This window comes from Sabethes cyaneus, chromosome 2 (genome assembly GCF_943734655.1).
Source record: "Sabethes cyaneus chromosome 2, idSabCyanKW18_F2, whole genome shotgun sequence".
NCBI classification, from domain to species: domain Eukaryota; kingdom Metazoa; phylum Arthropoda; class Insecta; order Diptera; family Culicidae; genus Sabethes; species Sabethes cyaneus.
The window spans coordinates 116,518,562-116,542,697 of record NC_071354.1 but is presented as its reverse complement, the minus strand read 5'-3'; the positions used below and the strand labels follow the sequence as shown (position 1 = coordinate 116,542,697).

The 24,136-nt window shown below is 37.3% G+C and overlaps 1 protein-coding gene across 1 annotated transcript in view; it reads right to left on the bottom strand.

Annotated features, from left to right (window-relative positions):
• Positions 1–14,412: 14,412 nt before the first annotated feature.
• LOC128737853 (serine/threonine-protein phosphatase alpha-2 isoform) overlaps positions 14,413–24,136 on the bottom strand; it is a 236,713-nt gene continuing 226,989 nt past the window's right edge. The window contains exon 6 of the mRNA XM_053832587.1: positions 14,413–15,037. Within this exon, the coding sequence (XP_053688562.1) occupies positions 14,892–15,037 (146 nt within the window). The 3' untranslated portion in view covers positions 14,413–14,891. The remainder of the gene's footprint in view (positions 15,038–24,136) is intronic.

Genomic DNA, 24,136 nt, shown 5'->3' with positions numbered 1-24,136 from the left:
ATTTTTCCCTAGACGACAGTGAAGTGTCCAATATGGAACAGCTAGTCGACAAAATAAACAGTCTTTCACAGATGTTGGAACTGATGCAAACCCAACAACTACTACAGCAACAAACGCTAGATTCTCTCTCACGAGGTCAAGCGAGTGCGCAAAGTCCCCCGAACACGACTAATGTCGAAAGTCTCTATAAAATTCCTGACCCAATAAAAGCAATACCAAAATTTGATGGCAATCGGAAACAATTATGCGCATGGATCGCTACAGCAGAGCAGACACTAAGTGTCTTCGAAGGGCTCGTCAGCGAAAACCAATATGCTATTTTTATCACGGCAGTACTTAACAAAATCGAAGGCAAGGCGAAAGACATTTTATGTCTCGCCGGAAACCCTCAAACATTCGATGAAGCTAAACAAATTCTAATTAATGCCTTGGGAGATAGGCAGGAATTAACATTCTACAAAAGCCAATTATGGCAAACAAAAATGACCGACAACATGTCGGTACACAGATATTACAACAAAATAAAAGAAATCGTACAAAACATCAAAACGTTATCGAAACAAAAGGAAAAATATAATAAAAGTTGGGATGCTATTAATGATTTCATAGAAGAGGATGCGTTAGCCGCATTCCTAGAGGGACTAAACGCACCCTACTTCGGTTATGCGCAAGCGTCCAAACCAGTTGATATGGAGGCAGCGTACGCTTTCGTGTGCAAATTTAAAACAAAAGACGCACAACCGGAAGGAACTTCGAAAAAACAGAACTATTTACCCAAAGAATCGAAATTTCAAGAAACCAAATTCAAAAAACCATTTAACGAAAACTACAAAAACCCCAAACCAACAGAGAATCCTCAAACTAAAGAACAACCAATGGAAATAGATTCCGTAAAAAGTAAACTCACACTCAATAGAAGGCAAATAAACAACAACGAAGTGGACTCGGAAAATGAAATCGGAAACGAGGAAGAAGAGGACAATATCGATTTAAATTTTTGCTGGGTCCAACCGCAAGCAAAGAATACCTGAACTACCTGCCATATATAACTAGTGAAAATTCAAAAACCAAACAAATTATTAACTTACTAATAGATACAGGCGCCAATAAAAATGTTATCAAGCCAGGTATCTTAACAAACATTAAAAATACACGAAACACTAAGATTAGAAACATTTCCGGAAATCATGAAATACAGAAAAAAGGAATAGGAAATCTTATTGGTCCTGGAATGCCAACACAAGTTTACTACGAACTGAATTTTCACACCTTTTTCGATGGAATTATTGGCTCTGAATATCTCGCCAGAACAAAAGCAAAAATTGACTATGAAAAAGAAATATTATTCATCAATAACTTAAACATGCCGTACAAAAAATATTTCCCAGGCAGCCGACTTTTTTCTCATGTAACAGAAATTAAAACAAACAAAAATGGTGATTGGCTAGTGCCGACCTTCCAAAAAATCAGCAAATCAGTAATCATAGAACCAGGACTCTACAATTCACTTGATAATAAATCATCTATTAAGGTTCTTTCTACCAAGAAAGATACCCCCACCATAAAAGGAAATTTTCTGTTAAAAATTAATAATTTTGAAACAATTTCGCCCGGTTCTTTCTACCAAGAAAGATACCCCCACCATAAAAGGAAATTTTCTGTTAAAAATTAATAATTTCGAAACAATTTCGCCCATCCCCATAGAAAACAGTAATAGTATTTCTGAAGAAACGTTAAACAAAATAATAAGAACAGACCATTTATCAAAGTTCGAGGTCAAAGAACTCTTTCAAACTATTTTAAAAAACCAAGCTGTACTTCTGAAACCTGACGAAAAATTAACGGCAACATCAGCAATTAAACACAAAATTGTTACGACAGATGACCAACCTGTCTACACGAAATCGTACCGTTATCCTCATGCGTTTAAAAACGACGTTGAGCAACAAATTAAAGAACTGCTAGACAATGGTATTATCCGCCATTCGACTAGCCCATATTCATCTCCCATCTGGGTAGTTCCTAAAAAACCCGATGCATCCGGGAAGCGCAAAGTCAGAGTCGTTATCGATTACCGGAAAATAAATGAGAAGACGATTGCGATAAATTTCCAATTCCCCAAATAGAAGAAATCTTAGACAATTTAGGGAAATCACTCTACTTCACCACGTTGGACTTGAAATCAGGATTTCATCAAATAGAGATGGATCCCAAACACCAACACAAAACAGCTTTTTCTACAGCCCAGGGACATTTTCAATTCACCAGAATGCCTTTTGGTTTAAAAAATGCACCTGCAACATTTCAGCGGGCCATGAATAATATACTCAGCGAATTTATCGGTAAAATTTGTTTTGTATATCTCGATGATATAATAATCATCGGAAAAGACCTAAATACGCACATTCAAAATTTGGGAAAAATCCTCAAAAGACTAGTAGACTTCAACCTCAAAATTCAGTTAGATAAATGCGAGTTCATGAAACGCGAAACAGAATTTCTCGGACACATTATCACGCAAACAGGCGTTAAACCAGACCCAGGAAAAATTCAGAAAATTTTAGACTGGAAATTACCAGAAAACCAAAAACAGATCAAACAATTTCTCGGGCTTTCTGGATACTACCGAAGATTTATAAAAGATTATTCAAAAATCGTGAAACCAATGACAAAGTTTTTGAAAAAAGATGAAGTGGTAAAGACAAATGACGAAGGTTACAGAGCAGCTTTTACGAAATTAAAACAAATCATAGCTTCCGACCAGATACTCGCCTATCCCGACTTCGATCTTCCTTTTACACTCACGACAGATGCCAGCAACTACGCATTAGGCGCTGTCCTATCCCAAATTCAAGACAAAGTTGAAAGACCGATAGCATTTGCAAGCAGAACCTTAACTAAATGTGAGACAAATTATAGCACCATAGAAAAAGAAGCTTTAGCTATAATGTGGAGTATAAATAAATTCAAACCATACCTATACGGTAATAAATTCATGCTTTTTACTGATCATAAACCACTGCAGTACATAAAAAATTGCAATAAAAACCAAAAGATTTTGAATTGGAGGATGGAACTCGAAAATTACGACTATACAATAGTATACAAAGAAGGCAAAACAAATGTAGTTGCAGACGCACTAAGCAGGAAAACTGAAGATAACTATGAAATTAATCTAAATAATACAGAATCATCCATTTCAGGAAGTAATACAGGAAACGAATCAGCGGGTGAGGAAGAGGATGGACCAACTATGGGAAACGAACCCAACCAAGAAGACGAATCGGACGTCGATACAATACATTCAGCCGAATCATCCGATGATTACTACATCCATTGCGTGGAGCGGCCCATTAATTACTATCGCAATCAAATTATTTTCAGGCTTTCCCGGATCAACACAGACGTTTCAGAAACACCCTTTCCAAACTTTCAACGAACAGTAGTTTGCAGAGATAGTTTTGACGAAGACGTAATAACGGACACCCTAAGAAAATTCCATAACAACAAACAGACTGCAATAATGGCACCAGAAAGAGTTATCCCTATAATTCAAGAGGTCTACAGAAAACACTTTAACCAAAGAGGACATTTTGTAATCACCCAGCTACAGGTAGAAGACGTAACGACAGAACAGCGACAAGACGCTATCATAAACAAGGAACACAATAGGGCACACCGTGGTGTTACCGAAGTCGAAAATCAATTAAAACGATGCTACTTTTTTCCTAAGATGGTAGCTAAAATTAAAATGGTAAATCAAACCTGTAAAACATGCAATATGCACAAATACGAGCGTAAACCATACAATATCAAGTTATCACCCAGACCGACAACCGAGAAACCGTTTGACCGAGTACACATGGACATTTTTCAAATCAACAAACATAATTTTTTGTCACTAGTCGACTCATTTTCGAAACACGCACAAATGATCTTGATGGAGACAAAAAATCTAGCCGACGTAAAAAACGCTTTGGCCATGTATTTCAGTATGTATGGTACGCCCAGGAAAATAGTAACAGATCACGAAACGACATTTATGTCATTACAACTAAAAGGCTTTTTAGATAACTTAAACGTCGAACTAGCCTATGCATCTTGCTCCGAATCAAATGGACAAGTAGAAAAAACTCATTCAACGATAATTGAAATTATAAATACAAACAAACACAAATTCCCAGATCTAGATACTACAGCCTTAGTTTGCTTAGCCATATCTCTTTATAATACATCAATTCATTCAGCTACAAAATATTCACCTAATGAAGTTATTTTTAACAACAACAATATTTTGAACCCCAACATAGTCGACGCAAATGCGCGAAAATTATACGACAAAGTAAAGACCAACATTGACAAAGCCAGATCCAACCAAGAAAAACGTAATGAGAATAGAGAAGAACCACCCCATTTGGACGACAAACAAGAAGTATTTTTAATTCCTAACATTAGGAAAAAATTAGACCCAAGGGCTAAACCAACAAATGCGAATGACATTACAGACAAAACATTCAAAAATAACAAAAGAATAAAACGACATAAAAATAAAATTAAAAGAATAAGGAAAAATACTTAATAAGGAGTTATACTTACACCATTTTCTTCTTCTAATTGCAGATGTACTCACTTATAGCGATTTTTGTACTGGTAACAAGGATTACATTCATAGAGCCAACATCATTAGAAATTCGCAACTTAATGAACGACCCAATATTGTTGTTAAAAACAAATGATTGCAAATTACAGATAGGTCATATCAAAATAATTCACCCGATAAACATTACAAATTTAGAAAACAACGTTTACCTCTTTGCAACCATAGCCAGGAAAATAGATAGGAGCATTCCAACTTCAAATCTTATTTTACAGAAGAGTAGGGAACTTGTTAACAACCTGCACCAGCTGAAGCCGATGAAATCTAGAAGAACCAAAAGATGGGACACATTAGGAGCCACCTGGAAGTGGATCGCCGGATCTCCAGACGCCGACGACCTGAGAATAATTAACACCACACTAAACATGCTAGTGACTCAAAACAATCAACAAACTAGAATCAACAATATCATCAACGAGAGGATCTACGAGATGACGAGTACCGTCAATAAACTCATTAAACAGCAAACCATGGAAAACAAAATTTTACTAGAGGAAATGGATGCAATAACTCTTCTACTTTACATGGACACAACGAATAAAATTTTAGAAAACCTGGAAGATACAATCCTGAGAACCCGGATAAAACTCGCAAACAGTAAGTTACTCTCGCTAAACGAAATACTTACCATAGAAACACTACTTAACGAACAAGGGATAGAAACACAATTCCCCGAAGAAGCCCTCAATTATGCCGAACCTAAGATAGTAAGCAAAGGCGACCTTTTAATGTACATTTTGCAGATTCCAAAAGTCAAAGAGAAATGCGAAATTATTCAGATTATACCATTAACGGTACAGAACGCCGTTATAATAAATCTGCCCCCATACGTCGTTCGCAGTGGAAAAGAACTTTTCAGCACTTCTAATCCCGATAATAAAATTCAAAGAGATAACTTTCTGAAGCCGCTAAGGAATAACTGTTCAGTTCACATAATTTCAGGCAAACGAAGTAATTGCAGTGCGATTTTTGATAATAGCACAAGAATTGCATTAATATCAAACAACAAAATTTTGATAAATAATGCCAGAGGGTTACACATGAAATCAACTTGTGGACCACATGACCGTACGCTTAATGGAAATTTTTTCATATCATTCTACAATTGTAGCGTACAGATTGATGAACAGACTTTCACGTCAAAAGAATTAGTTGACAATGCGAAAGAACTTCAAGGAGCCTTCCCAAGCCTAGCGATAGAATGGAATATCGCAAAGCAACATGACATTCCACGTATCCACAACGAGACCATAAGCAACAGAATTCAGCTGGAGCACGTGCAGTTGAAGTTATTCGAACACAGAAATCTACTTTCTACAGTCGGAGGACTATCAACAATCACGGTAATTTTAATTGTCATAACAATGACCTGTCTTTTTAGGAAGAGAGTAGTTATCAAATTCGGAAATTGCGAGGAACAACCATCCCATAGGAATTAATTAAAAGTTCGAGGACGTCCTTTATTCTACCCCCGGAGGAGTTATGCACCTGAGACCCACATTCCACACTCCATACTAACAGTCACGCCACCGTAACCGGATCACCGTCAGCGGATTTTGTGCAGCGTTAACATTTAATAACAAGTTAGGGCAATCAGAATTCTAGATAGGAGCGGGCAGTTCGATTTGAATAGCAAGTGTGAGTACATCGTAAGGCAGGTTAAAGATAAGTGAAAATAAAATTGTTTTTTTATGAACGAGTAAATGCCGTCCTTATAATTATATATATATATATATATATATATATCTATATATATATATATATATATATATATATATATATATATATATATATATATATATATATATATATATATATATATATAAGCGCTAGAAGGGGTGGGCTCCCATTCAAAAGGAACATAAATTTCTTCATAACTCGGGAACTAATCAAGCAAATGGATCCAAATTTGGCATGTGAAGGTTTTTGGAGGCAGAAATTTTTTCTATGGTAGATTGAGAACCCTCCGTCCTCTAAGAGGGGGGCTCCCATAGAAATAAAACCAAAATTTCCTCATAACTTGACTATTAATCAAACAAATGGAACCAAATTTGGCATGTGGGGGTTTATAAAGACAGGATTTTTTTCTATGGTTGTTTGAGACTCTTCCCCCTCTAGAAGGGGGGGCTCCCATACAAATGAAAAACAAATTTTTTTATATCTCGGGAACTAATCAAGTAAATGGAACCAAATTTGGCATGTGAAGGTTTTTGGAGGTAGAATTTTTTTTCTATGGTAGATTGCGACCTCATTCTAAGAGGGAACAAATAAAACACAAATTTCCCTATAACTCGCCTATTAATCAAGCAAATGAATTTGGGGGTTACTGGAGGCAAAGTTTTTTTCTCTGGCGTATTGAGATTCCTCTCCCCTCTGGAAAGGGGGGAGGGCTCTCATACAAATTAAACAGAATTTTTTTGCAATATTCAGAAAGTAATCGAACTCGCGAGTGTTGCCGTCCATCTATACCAAAAAGAAGGATTTCTGTCTGCCTGCCTGTCCTGTGTTCCTTATAGAATCAAAAACTACTGAACCAATCGGCGTGAAAATTTGCATGTAGAGGTTTTTGGGGCCAGGAAAGGTTTTAGTGATGGTTAGAGACCCCTCCCCCCACTAAGACGGGGGGCTCCCATACAAATGAAACACAAATTTCTGCATAACTCGAGAACTAATCAAGCAAATAGAACCAAATTTGGCATGTGGGTGTTTTCGGTGACAAGAATTTATTCTAGGGTAATTTGAGACCCCTCCCCTCTTTATAAGGGGAATTATAACTCCTCTCCCCTTTAAGAGGGGGGGTTTCCATACAAATTTCCTCATAACTCGAGAACTAATCAAGCAAATGGAACCAAATTTGGCATGTGAAAGTTTTCGAGGGCAAGAAAATTTTCTATGTTGAATTAGGACCCCTCCTCACTTTAAGAGGGGGGGCTCCTGTACAAATGAAATACCAATTTCCTCATAACTCGAGAACTAATCAAGCAAATGGAACCAAATTTGGCATGTGTGTGTTTTTGGAGACAAATTTTTTTTCTATGATGAATTGGGACCCCTCCCCACTTTAAGTGGGGGGGGGGGGGCTCCTATACAAACGAAATACAAATTTCCTTATAACTCGAGAGCTAATCCAGCAAATGGAACCAAATTTGGCATGTAGGTGTTTTTGGAGGCAAGAATTTTTTCTATGATGAATAAGAACCTCTCCCCACTTTAGGAGGGGAGGCTCCTATACAAATGAAATACAAATTTCCTCATAACTCGAAAACTAATCAAGCAAATAGAACCAAATTTGGCATGTGGGTGTTTTCGGTGACAAGAATTTATTCTATGGTAAATTGAGACCCCTCCCTCTTTATAAGGGGAATTGTAACTCCTCTCCCCTTTAAGAGGGGGGGCTTCCATACAAATTTCCTCATAACTCGAGAACTAATCAAGCAAATGGAATCAAATTTGGCATGTGAAGGTTTTCGAGGGCAGGAAAATTTTCTACGGTGAATTAGGACCCCTCCCCACTCTAAGAGGGGGGGCTCCTGTACAAATGAAATACAAATTTCCTCCTAACTCGAGAACTAATCAAGCAAATAGAACAACATTTGACATGTGGGTGTTTTTTTTGGTGACAAGAATTTATTCTATGGTGAATTGAGACCCCTCCCCTCTTTATAAGAGGAATTATAACTCCTCTCCCCTTTAAGAGGGGGGGCTTCCATACAAATTTCCTCATAACTCGAGAACTAATCAAGCAAATGCAACCAAATTTGGCATGTGAAGGTTTTCGAGAGCAAGAAAATTTTCTATGGTGAATTAGGACCCCTCCCCACTTTAAGAGGAGGGGCTCCTGTACAAATGAAATACAAATTTCCTCATAACTCGAGAACTAATCAAGCGAATTGAACCAAATTTGGCATATCTGTGTTTTTGGAGACAATTTTTTTTTCAATGATGAATTGGGACCCCTCCCCACTTTAGGAGGGGGGGTCCTATACAAACGAAATACAAATTTCCTCATAACTCGAGAACTAATCCAGCAAATGGAACCAAATTTGGCGTGTAGGTGTTTTTGGAGGCAAGAATGTTTTCTATGATGAATAAGAACCTCTCCCCACTTTAGGAGGGGGGGCTCCTATACAAATGAAATACAAATTTCCCCATAACTCGAGAACTAATCAAGCAAATAGAACCAAATTCGGCATGTGGAGGTTTTTGGAGGTAGAAATATTTTCTACGGTGAATTAGGATCCTTCCACACTTCAAGAGGGGGGGCTTCTACACAAATGAAATACAATTTTCCTCATAATTCGAGAACTAATCAAGCAAATGGAACCATATTTGGCATGTGGGTGTTTTTGGAGGCAACCATTTTTCCCATTATGAATTAGGACTTCTTACCTTTTTAGGAAGGGGGGGGGGGGGGCTCCCATTCAAACGAAATACAAATTTGCTCATAACTTTAGAACTAATCAAGCAAATGGAACCAAATTTGGCATGTGAGAGTTTTAGATGGCAGCATTTTTTTCTGTGGTGTATTACGACCCCTTTCCCTTTTAAGAGGGTGGGCTCCCATACAAATGAAATACAAATTTCCTTATAATTTGAGTACTAATCAAGCAAATGGAACCAAATTTATCATGTAGGAGATTTTTGAGTCTTGAATTTATTTTATGATAGTTAGAGACCTCTCACCCCTGTGGTAGGGGGATATGGACTCTCATACAAATAAAACAGAAATTTTTGCGAAACTCAAAAACTAATCCAACTCGAGAAATTCGAGACTCTTCCATAAAACATTAATCAATAACAAGACCACAAAAACTATCTATAGTAACACTAGATCATTCAGGACGAGCCGGTCGCGAGTGTTGCCGGTGACCCGCCGTCGGAAGCGCCGCCCACTGGGGGGCTTGCAAAACTCGAGATAGTGACAAAGATCATCCGAGATTCATGATTTATGTACAACACAGGTTAATTTGTGGCAATACGAAGTTTGTCGGGTCAGCTAGTACTAAAATATAAGATAAATTTGGAACAAAATTGTTAGGAATAAATCGGTGAAGCCTAGGTAATGGGTCAAATCAAATAAAAGTAAGATAATATAATACTATGAAGAAAATAATGTTGAGATTACACCAAGTTTATGGCTTCTGATCAGTTTTCAACTGATTTCAATCGAACTGCACTGATATTTTATTACGATTTTGCCAACATTCCCATTTTAAGGGTTGGTAATAAAACCCAAATCGTTACGTTGGACTTGCTGCTCGAGTCACAAATGCTGATGCGTTGGATTAGAAATTTGCGGCATGATTTAGGAATATCAAAAAGAAAGCTCTTGGTTGCAAGATTACAATTAATCAAATCTTCAGGATTATGTATGTACCCCCTTTTTAGAATGGCGTAGCAACGCGCGCCGGGTCCTCTATGCAGGATTATGCAAGCAAAAATGGAGTCGAACTCTCATTTTATGAAAAACACATTGGGGACCGATAAGAGTATATTCAAACGCGCTGGGTTCTTTGATACGCATAACGATCACACGTGGGCTATTGAAAACCCAAGGGTGATAAATGAAACGAGACCACAACGCAGGTTTTCCGTCAATGTATGGGCCGGTATAATTGATCGAAAGATCATCGGCCCATACATTTTTAAAGAAACTCTGAATGGTGCCAAGTATGTAGAGTTTTTTGAAAACCATCTTCCCATTCTACTGGAAGACGTATCGCTTGCAGCAAGGCTGCGCATCGCGCATAGTGTTTCAACAGGATGACGCTCCGCCGCATTCAACGAATGCGCTGAAACGTTTTTGAACGACACTTTTCAAGAGCCGTGGATTGGACGGAATGGGCCTTTTGCTTGGCCCCCAAGGAATCCGGATTTGACCCCGATGGATTTTTTCCTATGGGGGTATCTCAAGCAAGACGTTTATTCCGTGCCAATCGATTCACGCGAGCAACTAATTGAAAGAATTTGTACTGCTCCTCAAAAAGCGCAAAATAAATTGTTGGAAATCAAATTGTGGAGCATCTTAAACGAAGAGTTGCCATTTGCGCTCTTAAAAATGGAAGACACTTCGAACAATTTTTGAAATAAAACATTGGAAAGAATTAAACATTATTTTAATTTATCATAAACACAGTTTTCTAGAAGTCACGCCGAAGCTTTATTTAAAATAAGTTTTCTACTTGACCTATTCACTTCACTTGTCAAAACATCACCTGCTCGCGTTTGGCTGTCAACGTTCAACGTCTTAACAAGACTCCTGCTCAACTGCTGTTTTTTATACGCGTTCTTCCGTGATCCATCACACGCGGTGATCTTGTGCGCTATGGGTGACGCATGAATTCACGCAGTTTTCAGATACCAACTCTACACCCAACACGATACGTTTAAACTTAAATTGCGACGAAGTTAAAAGAGATAGGCGTTTCTCGTCAAAGAACGAATTGTAGAATGGTTCCAGAGCTTTAAATTAGTGGATAAAAATAATCAGCTGTATCAGGTTTTTTTAGGAAAAATTTGATAAAAACGGCAAGAGAAACACTCATTTCAAAGCTTTTTGCTTCTGAAAAGTCAAATTTCATAAAACAGGAGGTTTAAGAGCTAATTTTAATACAAAATTTTCTCAGCTTTCGAATGAAAATAACAGAATTGAGCTAGCTGCCGTAGCTTTTGTACTAGAGCGATTTTAGAGCAAACTCTGCAACTCTGCAATAACTCTGCAACGATTGAGATTTGACCTTATGCGTAGGATTTTTTCATCAAATATGCTCCTCTATCACTATCCTCTGTATATATATATATATATATATATGTATATATATATATATATATATATATATATATATATATATATATATATATATATATATATATATATATTTATGTATATATATATATATATATATATATTTATGTATATATATATATATATATATATATATATATGTATATATATATATATATATATATATATATATATATATATATATATATATTTATGTATATATATATATATATATATATATATATATATATATATATATATATATATATATATATATATATATATATATATATATATATATATATATATATATATATATATATATATATATATATATATATATATATATATTTATGTATATATATATATATAGTCTTTGATGTTGAAGACTTCAATACTTATCAAATACATAAATACATAAAAAACTATAAAGTATACAGCCCTAAGGTTTGTACGAAAGGGTGACGTAGGACTATTTCAGATCATCAGATCAAAGACTAATGTAAACTGCATTTCTGGCAATCTGTGAGTGCCATTGTTTTAGTGAATGTTTAAAAAAGAAGAGCGAAATATGCAATGCAATGGTGGCTTTGAAAATATGTGGACGGGGGTTCATAAGTACAACGCCTGCAACCTTTGAGACATAGAAATTTCTTTTAAAAATCACTTGTGTGCATCATAAAGGTTGAAATGGTAATGAATGACCAATTTCTGTTTTATTTGTCCTTATCCTCCTACCACAGGGGTGAGTGGTCTCAAACCATCATAAAATAAATAAATTCAAAATAAATTCATGCCTTCAAAAACCCCCATATGCCAAATTTGGTGCCATTTGCTTGATTAGTTCTCGAGTTATGAAGAAATTTGTATTTCATTTGTATGGGATCTCCCCTTCTTAAAGAAAATAAAGGTTCTAATCCACCATAGAAAAATTCCACCCCCCCTCGAGTAGGGTTTTAGTGGTTCTGCATCCTCACACCCCAGTAGGGGGGTTGGGATACCAAGCCCCACTCCCTGAGTTGTCTTCTCAGGTGTCTAGTAGATTTCCCTACTCGTTAAAAAAAACCCTGTTAAAAAACCCTGTTAATACCATAGAAAAACTTTCTACCTTCTAAAACCCCCACATGCCAAATTTGATTCCAATTGCTTGATAAGTTCTCGAGCTATGAGGAAATTTTTATATTATTTGCATGGGAGCCCCCCCTCCTAAAGGGAGGAGAGGTCTCAATTTACCGTAGAAAAAATTCTTGCCTTCTGAAACCCCTACATTCCAAATTTGGTTCCATTTGCTTGATTAATTCTATAGTTTTGTAGAAATTTGTATTTAATTTGTTCGGGAGTCCCCCCTCTTAGAAAAAGTGGTCTCAGTATACCGTAGAAAAAGAATCCTGCCTTCTGAAACCTTCACATGCCAAATTTGGTTCCATTTGCTTGATTAGTTTTCGAGTTATGGGGAAATTTTTGTTTCATTTGTATAGGAGCCCCCCCTCTTACGCCTCCCTTAAAATTGCTCTCTTATGCCCTATAAAATTAGTGGTCATTTTATCTATCCAACGACATATAAATTGTTCAGTTTCGTTCAGTAGTTTAGTAGTTATTAGCATTTGAAATCTTTCATTCAAACGTTACACTTCTATTTTCGTTTTCACAAAGTGCTACCCAGTCCCAGTATAGTAAACAAAGATGTAGTCCTACGTCAAAAGCCTTAAGGTGCAGGTCGTCAGAGTCCAGTTGCATTTTGTACTGATTTCAAGTAGGTAATAATCTGTTAAGAACAATTATGAAACGTAGAATCGCGTATCCATTTTTGCTGTTGAACTAGATCCGATAGTAATTCACTTCACTTAAAATGTTAAAATGTCACTTAAAATGTTGTTTACGGTGAATTTTATTAATTTTTAAGTATACTAGCTGACCCGACAAACTTCGTATTGCTACAAATTAAACTGTGTTGTACATAAATCCTGAATCTCGGATGACCTTTATCACAATCTCGAGTTTTGCAAGTTTCTGAGGAGTTCATGGGTGTTTTAATATACAAATTTTCCTCACAGTAAAATAGAAAACAACTCCCCCCATTGCTTAGCCTGATAAAATAAAGCGGATAGCATTCAAACATTCGCCATCATTACAAACCATTTCGCCGAATATCATTTTGCGAAACACCAATTCTCGGTTGAGCATAACGCGGAATATAGAGTTTCGCACAATACCATTTCGCGAAAACCCTTACGCGGGATGTACCATTTCACGGAAAATCTTTTCATAGAAAGTACCATTTCGTAGGGGTGACAGAACTGGAGGAAAGTAATAGAGGTCAGTAGATCTAGGAAAATAAATAAACCTAGATAGAGGTGATATCTACGACGTGCTTTTTTGACCATTTTTATGACCCACTCGGCTTACAAAGAAAATCTGCATCAAGTTTCTTCTAGCCAACTTAAATATAAGCGAACGTGTAGGTTTGATGTTTAGAGAAAGATTCGAGGCGCTATTTACATTCATTTAAAAATAATCGAATTTTCTCATCTTGCTCAGCAGTCTACCGTACTATTACTGCTAAATCTAAGGACCTAACTAGGCATTGGGTTTCACTGCGTTTATACAAAAAAAAAGATAAAAACGTATCCCTCTCATTATTTCCAGCAAGTTTCAATACCAATGATGTTTTTTATAGTCGCAATATATTGGTAGAAGAAATGCAAACATTCGTTACTCAATTATAATTCTGTGGCAATTTTTTCGATTATATAATTATAATAAATTGCCAAAATTCACACGTTCTCATGAGTGAAAACCTCAAGGCAAAAAATACCTATTCAACTATAATTTGGAAGATCTGCAGAAAAATATGATTGCCCGTTGTTTTCTAAGTCAGTAAGATAGTACGCCGATCTCCTAGGATAGTTCTAAACAGAAGCATTCTCAAGAAATTTGATCGGAATATTAAGATATTTGATCGGACAAGAGAAAATAATGTGAGTTTGATTGTATTCAAGGGACCAAATATCAGTATTTATTCGAAATCAAACTGAAAATAAAATCTAATCAATTGCAGAATAGTAAAAAAAGTAGAAACAAATATTCGTGCAAAGACTTGTGTTCTAAAACCAAGCAATGACAAAATGTGAATTGAATAGAAAACAAAAGTTATGAATAAAAAACCTCATTGAAGTATTACTGCGAGTAACAAAGCGTATGCGATATCCATTAACTGCTTAATTGTTTTTTGTTCACTTCGATATTGTTGCCTGGATCTGTTTACTCAAATTAAAAGAAAATTATTCTGCTTCTTGTTTCTGCACAGCTTAAAGTTTACCTGGTCTAAAGTAGTTATTTAAAACAATATTTCATTATTTTCTGTTCATGCGTTTCAAAATCTTTGTAAGTCATAATGCGTTTTATTGAAAATGTGTATGTTTGTTATACTTTTGCTCAACTATTCTTAATTTATTTTTTTTTATTTTTGCTGTAACCTCGTGGCGGAGTGACCGGTCGTCCCGAATTTATGCCACCATATTGAAACTTACGTTTATCAGCAGGTTTCAAGATTTGGAAAGAACACATGAGTGTGTCATCGACGGACATCATTGCTCCTGAAATAAACAATATATTTTATTTAAATATATTTTCATACTTATTTATCTTTTTCTCTTATATATTTTAAATATGTATGGTGCTTGGTTTCCTATCAGGAATATTTTTACTATAGTTAGAGGACCTTCAGGCAGGTTTTCTATCTGGGATATTTGTACCACAGACAGAGAGCCCCAGACGAAAGAAAACACTTCAAAGTACATAGCGTCGCAAATTGTTAGTTACAATTTTCGATTTAAATCTTACAACATTACACTTTTATCAAACTTTCATTACATTTATTTGCTAGATCGTCAGACTATAGTCTATCCCAAATAAAAATAATTAATTTGTTTAAAGTTATCTACATTTGTTTGTCTCTTCAACTTTACATCATTCTTATTCGATATGAAATGGACTGTGTGGATTGCGGGAAGAAGACCATATTTACGAAAAAATCTTCTACTCTTCTGGTCGTAGGCTTCAGTAAGAATTTGATTTCGTTTAATTTTAGTCATTTAGGGGGACCCGGGGCATAAAAGACACCTTAACTGTATTCAATTAATTACGGATAAAAAAAAAGCAATCAAATTCAACCTGAAAAGGTCTAAAAACTTCATGAGGGTTTAGTCTAAACAGTTTCAGTCAGTTCAATTATTATTATTATTATTATTATTATTATTATTATTATTATTATCAGAATTTTTCACTTCTCAGCAGTAACGCTGGAAACTTTATTATTATTATTATTATTATTATTATATTATTATTATTATATTATTATTATTATTATTATTATTATTATTATTATTATTATTATTATTATTATTATTATTATTATTATTATTATCAGAATTTTTCACTTCTCAGCAGTAACGCTGGAAACTTTCACCTACCCCGGGCTATCCGTTTTGCCAAAGGGGTTAGGCTCTGAGGTCTCAATCAACAGTTATTAATTTTTCTGGTGTTTGAATGTTTGCTTCGGTTGGATCAGTTATGGTGGTTCAGGAACCTCCGTACAATGTTGCAGGTACCCAAAACCACCGCTTTCTGGATTACTTGTAGTTCGGTGCGCAGCTCCAACTCTTCTAAGGAGCGCAGTAGCGTACAGGGAACTAGTCCAGTAGCAGAGATTACTACTGGAACTATTGGTACTTCCTCCAGGTGCCACATTTACCGTAACTCCTCGGCCAAATCATGGTATTTCGTGATTTTGGTCGAGAAAGTTGATTGCACATTGTGGTCTAGCGTTACAGCAATATCGATGAGGGTGACCCGCTTTATCCTTTTGTTGTAGACCACAATGTCAGGGCGATTGGCACGTATGAGGACATCCGTTATGATCTCGCGATCCCAGTACAGCTTTACACAGTTATTTTTCAGGACTGGGTGGGGCAGGTATTTGTAGTAGGGTACGTAGCAGTTTACCAAGTTATGCTTCAAAGCAAGTTGTTGGTGCACAATCTTGGCAACCGTATTGTGGCGATTGAGGTAGGCTGTTTCTGCTAACGCTTGGCAGCCTGCAATAACATGCTCAATCGACTCCCCTACTACATTGCACTTACGGCAACGATCCTCTATGTTTTCGTGCAATATGTACCTGCGGTAGTTCTTCGTTGCAATAACCCGGTCCTGGATGGCTACCATGAATCCTTCTGTCTCCGAAAAGAGATCACCTCGCACCAACCACGTATTTGACGCTGCTTTGTCTACGTGTGATTGTTCTAACTGATGGGGGTGCGTCCCATGCAGCTCTTTTTGCTTCCACGTTGCGATCTTTTCCTCGTCGGTTTTAAAAACGCAGTTCAGCTGATAGTCATGCTGCGCCAGGTGCAGAGCGCTGAACCCGTGGTCTGCCTCGCAAACAGTGCGATAGATTTCATGACGGTTCTGGCTTTCTACGAAATATCTCCGCAACTGTTGGATCTGTGAGGCACAAAGTGCCTGGATATCAATCACACCTATTCCTCCTTCACTTCGTGGTAAGGTGATTCTTTCGGTGGCCGATTTTGGGTGGTGCGAACGGTGTTTTGTCAGCGATACTCTTAATGCTCGTTCGATCACTTCCAAATCCGTTTTGGTCCATTTGACCACCCCGAAGCTGTATGTCAACAGCGGCACGGCAAACGTGTTTATAGCCTTGATCTTGTTGCCGGCCGAGAGAAAAGTCTTCATTATACGGTTGATACGATGCAAGAAATTTTCCTGCAGTTCTTTCTTGATCATCGTGTGGTGAATACCTTTTAGTTGCAGGAATCCCAGGTATTTGTACGATTCACCTTCAACCATACATTATTATTATTATTATTATTATTATTATTATTATTATAGAGTTTTGGCACTTCTCAGCAAAAATGCTGGAAACTTTCACCTACCCTCGGGCTTCTTTATGCCAAGAGGGGTTAGGCTCTGTGGTTCTCATTCACATTTTTTTTGTTGCGTTTGCACAAGTTGTGATTAATTGTGGTGATTCAGAAACCTCCTCGTAATATTACAGGTTTCAAGAACCACCGCTTTTTGGATATTGTCCAAATTTCTTTGCAGCTCTAGCTCTTCCAGGGAACGTTGTAGGTTACAGGGCACTACTCCGGTGGCTGAGATGACCACCGGAACTATACGTACACCCTCAAGGTGCCACATCTGCTTTAACTCCTCGGCCAAGTCGTGGTATTTCGTTATTTTGGCCGAGAATGTTGACTGGACATTGCGATCCAGCGGTATAGCGATGTCTATGATGGTAATGTGCTTCCTCCTTTTGTCGTAGATCACAACGTCAGGACGATTGGCACGTATAAAGACGTCCGTAATAATCTCACGATCTCAGTACAACTTTATGCAGCTATTTTCTAGAACCGAGCTAGGCAGGTACTTATAGCAGGATACGTACAGTTTTATTATTATTATTATTATTATGATCCAGCTTCTCCATAGTTTCCGCAAACACCTGCAGATCGTCTATATAGAAGGTGTGGGTAATTTTTGTACTCGTTGTCCCACTTTTCAATTGGTAGCCATAGCTGCTTCGGTTAAGTGCTTTGCTGAGGGGGTTCATCGCAAGGCAAAACCATAGCGGACTGAATGTATCGCCTTGGAAAATCCCCCTTTTTGTGCTGAGAGTTCTGGATCGTAACACTTCTGTCCCGTCGGTAGTGTGGAGTGAAGTGTTCCACATTCCCATAGCGTGCTTCATTAACCTGATGATGCCATCGTCTATTTTATACAATTCTAGTACCTTAATTACGTACGAGTGGGGTACTGAATCGTATGCCTTCTTATAGTCGTTGTACGCCATACTGAGGTTTCGCCTATTTCGGCTTGCCTGACCCACAATGACTGCATCGATGATGACTTGGTCTTTACAGCCTTGTGTGTTTTTACGGCATCCTTTTTGTTCTTCAGTCATCACTCCATTTGCATCGCAATGGTACTGCACCTTTTAGGTGATTACCGACGGGAGCACCTTGTACAGACTTGAAAGACATGTTACACTAGTTAACAGCATTTATGAACTCAGTAAACTGATAGTAATTTTTTGGTAATTTGGATGGTAAAATTGGTCGCTGAATCAGAAAATGAGGTCAGAAAAATTTAAAGTAGAATAGTTTTTGAAATATGCACTAAAGTTGAAATTTTGCTTAAAGAAAGAAAGTGCATGTACATAAATACAAATTTCTCCGGCTACGATGCACCAATTTTAAATCTCTTTTTTTTTTCATATTAAAGAGGAGATTTACTATTGATTAGTTGTATCTAGTACTGTATAGATATTTGAGAATTTGTTCACAACAAAACAAAAAACAACGCATTTTTTTGTAATAGTTTAAACTTTATCAAAGATTTTAAACAAGATTAACACATTTTAAAAATTTCATTTTATGTGAGTCTTAAAGGCCGGGAAAAAAGAAAGAAATCAGAGGGTTAATGATAAAATTCGGTTGAAAATTGTAGAAGCTATGACCATTTTACTAAAACAGTAATGTTTGCGCATTTGAATAACATGCTCTTGAAACACCCTCTTACTTGTCCACATGCAACAAATACCTCTCTCTCTCTCTCTCTCTCTCTCTCTCTCTCATACACACATACAATAATTGTGTATTTCTTATACTTTCTCAGCTAACTCAAAAAAAATTGGAAGTGAGTGATTGAATTTAACAGTAAGAATTGAAAGAATTTTTCATACAACAGGCAAGAAAACCGAGATTCATTACCACCCAAATGTTTGACCTATCACAGAGACATTTTTGCTACCGCCATCCGGGGTGAGATTGTGCCACGGGGGTGAGATTATGCCAAAAACCAAAAATGTTTATATGTGAAAATTTATTATATCTATAGAAACTGGTGACCTAAAGTCAAAATGATGATAACATATTTATTCATAACTTAGAATGGAACACAGATAATATTAGCAAACTATTTAGCCTAAACAGGGTTTCAAAATTCGCGATCAAAAATACGCGAAAGTAACACTTGTAAAAAATGTCCCGCATAAACCAACCCAAACAAGAAATCGCATCAACTTGCTATCTTGAAGGTATATAAACTAATCATTTACAATGTATTGAAAGGTTATTATGCGTTTGCAAAGGTTTTGATTACGAAAATAATAATTTTCGAAACTTTGTACTTTTCGAGCTTCACGGGGGTGAGATTGTGCCAAGCCATAATGATCGATCTAATTTGTGGATTTCACATATACAACAAAAATACGTTAGTATACAGCAGCACACTCACATTCTTTACTATTGAGGACAATATTTTGACAGATTAGATTGCATCATCCATTTTGGAGCAAACAGCATCATAGGTCTGCCAAATAATTTAAGCTAATTTTTACTTTTGCTTTGGACATTTCAGATACTTTGAATAAACACTCTAATAAGGGGACAGTTTTAGGGAGGGGGAGGGGGTGGGATAGGCCACATGTTCTGCGGCCGCGGGTTCTTGAATGAAGTAATGGTTACTTTTATTATATGATCAAATAGGTATGCCTCCTTAGGATGCACCCCTTCATATATCTCCCCCTGGTTAATCCTAGAACCGCTACTAGCTATAAAGGCTGTTCATGGCTGACTACGAACTCATTTTTAGTTCTTTCAGACCTCTTCGGGTTATTTTCGTTCATACTTTTTGAATGATGCGTTGTTTTTGGCCGACCCCCTGCCCCTAATAGTCCACTTAGTTCATGGACGGCCCCATTGTGAACTACTTTATACTGATATTCATGTGTATTGTTTATAAACATGCTAATGTTCACTGTTTAGGTTTTTAGCCTAACATTATGTTTTTGGCACAATGTCACCCCGTAGAAGCGGTGAGATCGTGCCAAAGTTCAAGTACTTCCAGTAAAATTAGGTTTCATTAGACTAATCTCAAGTTTTGAGTCTTGACTTTGAAATGCGGTCATACATATATATTAATGTTTTTTTTTTTCAATCAATTTTTTTCATCAATTGTAGAACCATAGGTTTCATTGTAACTAAACCATCTCTACGGTAGTTGTTAATTGAATAATTTAGTACATATTGACAGGTTTGAAATCAACTCAGTTCCTAAATTGTGTGTATACTGAGCTAAAGAACAAAAATAAATGCTTTTTTGTCACAATCTCGCCCCGGATGTCGGTACGTTTTCAGTATACAAATTAAGACCAAATATTTGAAAAAGTCTTGCAAATGTAAAATTTGTGATGCTTGTTGAGGCACCAGTTTTCGACCCCCAAAACCCAGTTTTCGCCACCCCCAAAAGCATCGTTTATGTCCATTGGCGAATTTCTATGAACCGTTTCTGAACACATCACGGGAAGTAGTGAAGCGGTTATTTCTCAACGGTAATCCATTTTGTATTCACTATTCAACTGAAAACAGATTCTATTATTTGGAAAAATTATAAATATAAACGAATTCAGACCAGAACAAGATGCAAACGATGCTTTAGGGGGTGGCGAAAACTGGTTCTTGGGAGTCGAAAACTGGTACCTCAACATGCATCGTAGATTTTACATTTACAATGCAATTAAATATTTGGACTTAATTTGTATACTGCAAACGTAGCAAAAATATTTCTGTAATAATAATGTAGGCCAAACATTGTTACTCGATATTGTTGGAAGGTGTAATCATTTATACCAGTCATTGAGTATGCAGCCAATAAAAACCGATACGTTCCACACTGTCGGAGTAGAGATCGATCGCATCCCATCAAGATCGATAAGAGAAGAACGAGGATCATCTACCGATAATTAGCGTTACCAATGATGGAGAGATCAGTCTGCCATCGATCACGGCCTAGAACAGGTGTCCGAAAGGGGAACCTCTGCAATTTATATCGCACGTTATAATAGTATTTAGTGTACAATAAATGTTGTTTGTGTCGAAAGTAATTAAAGTAATTGTTTAGTACAATAAAATGTGTTATTAGTGCAACGGTGTGGTTTTCTTTCTGGATTCACGGAGCCTGGATTGCCCGTGTCGTCGTTATCACTAGTCCGTGGAAGGAAGGACAATTGGTCGTTGGCCGTGGACGATTGGCCATCCAAGAGCCACATACCTCATTGGGAGAAGGACGGATTCTCTCCCAGCAGATATAGAGCTATATGGTAATGAATCTCAGTTTTCTTGTCTGCTGTCTGAAAAATTCTTACTATTCTTACTGTTAAATTCAATCACTCATCACTTCCAAATTTTTTTGAGTTAACTGAGAAAATATAAGAAATACACAATTATTGTATGTGTGCATGTATGAGGGGAGAGAGAGGTATTTGTTGCATGTGGACAAGTAGAGGGTGTATGCATGAGCATGATATTCAAATGCGCAAATATTACTGTTTTAGTAAAATGGTCATAACTTCTGCAATTTTCAACCAATTGTTAACATTAACTCCTTATTTTCTTTGTTTTTTATCGGCCTTTTAGACCTACATAAAATGAAATTTTTAAAATGCGTTAATCTTGTCTAAAGTCTTTGATAAAGTTTAAATTATTCCAAAAAATGTGTTCTTTTTTGTTTTGTTGTGAACAAATTCTCAAATATCTACAGTACAGAAAAGCAAAGTACAAGTAATCGATAGCAAATTTTCTCCTTTTTAATATGAAAAAACAGATTTTAAATTGGTGCATCGTAGCCGGAGAAATTTGTATTTATGTACATGTATTTTCTTTCTGTAAGCAAAATTTCAACTTTAGTGTATATCTCAAAAACTATCCTACTTTAAATTTTTCTAACCTCATTTTTGAATTCAGCGGCCAATTTTACATGAAAAATCACCTTCAGCTTACTGAGTTCACGTATTTTGTTTTATTTTGTTAACTAGCGTTATTGGCCTGTATTTGGCGGGATTAGTCGTGTTCCGATCTTTGGGTAGAAGATAGGTCACCCCTTTAGTGATGAATTCTGGTAGCTCCTGGGGGTTTCTTAGTACCATGTTGAAGTATTCCGCCATCCGCCCATGGATTGCAGAGAACTTTTTATACCAAAAATTTTGCACAAAATCTGGTCCTGGTGCGGCCCAATTCCTGGTATACCGTGTAGCGTCATGGATATCCTCGGCGGTCGCTACTATAACAGGGGCCATGCGTTCAATTTCTCCACTGCCTTCCTCCTCTTCTACCAACCACATCGCATTATTGTTGTGTTGAGCGGGGTTCTCCCATATATTGGCCCAAAACTGTGTAATTTCCCCAACCTCTGGAAGTCCCTCGCTGTAATTGGTTTTGTTATTGCTGATGTAGTTATAGAACTCCCTTTCATTGGTGTTGAACATCCAGTTTTGCTGTTTCCGCTTTGAACATTCAACATAATGTCGCATCCGTTTAGCAAGAGCACTTAACCTTTGTACATGTTTGTCGAGGATCTCAGTGATGTTGAGTTCACTAAGATCTAGGAACTCTGCGGGTTTGACGATTTCTTTCACCTGACGAACCAGCCTTCCTGATCGTTTTCCCCTCTTGTATTGTGTTAACCGACCTATCTTCATCCTCAACGATGCTATCCTAGATTCTAGTCGTAGCATCCATGCGGGTTTTCGTGTCGTCGGTCAGCCGTAGCAACATCAGCAGGTGCAGCATTGCCTTGGTGATGTCTGTTGCTGCTTCTTCGGTTTCGCGTTCGGTGTACGGGCTGAGCCCGTTGACTGGAAGGTCGCTCTTGCACTAGGTCTTTCTCCAGCCACTGGCCGCTCGCTCTGTCCCCCGTTCCAGGACCAGCTCCAGTAGGGGCTCCCTCGGTCGCATTATTATTGTCATGGGCTAAGGCACTTATAGCGGTACTTACTCGCTTTGTTAGGACTGGCGTTCAGGTATTGTGGTTTTTCATGGAAACTAAACTGAGCCCACTGTTGAGCCCCACCACACCAACTTTCACCTACCCCGGGCTATCCGTTTTGCCAAAGGGGTTAGGCTCACGGAGGGTACAAACGGTCTGTCAAGGAACCAATTCGGCTTCCGTAAAGGCAAATCTACGGTGGATGCCATCTTGTCTGTCACTAAGCCAACCGAGGTGGCAATCCAGCGTAAGAGGACGGGTATCCGCTATTATTATTTATTATTTATTTATTTGCTTCATCCGACAAACTGTCTTTATGAAGATTTGATTTGGCTGGCAAAAGCCGCCTAGAGGAACATGTTACTCGGAGCGGCATAAAAACCCAGCATCTTTTAATTGAACAGAGGCAACACATAGTACATGGCATAACTATATACATTATTCAAATTACACACAACATTCACTAAAAAGAAAATTCATTTTCACGTCGATTATATTCCAGCGCCATCTGCCGAATAGGTTCATGAAGGCCATAGTTGGTCCGGTGCGGGTCAACACGTAGAAGCCGTTGGTTCCGTTGAGGCCGGAGAGGGCAGTATAGATGCAGTTGTGACAAAATAGCAGGGCAGTCTAGAGCGCCCGACAGAATTTTATAAGCAGTCTTGGCTACAATAACTTTTCTCCGCTGCTCAATCAAGAGGTAATACGCAAACAAGCAGACAGAGTTCCTCGTATGGAGGCAGAGCATCAGGGTTTCTCCATGGCAGCATGCGACAAATTTTGCGGATAAAGCACTTCTGAATTCGCTCAAGACGAACAATCCAGTAATCGTAATGCGGATTCCAGACAACGCA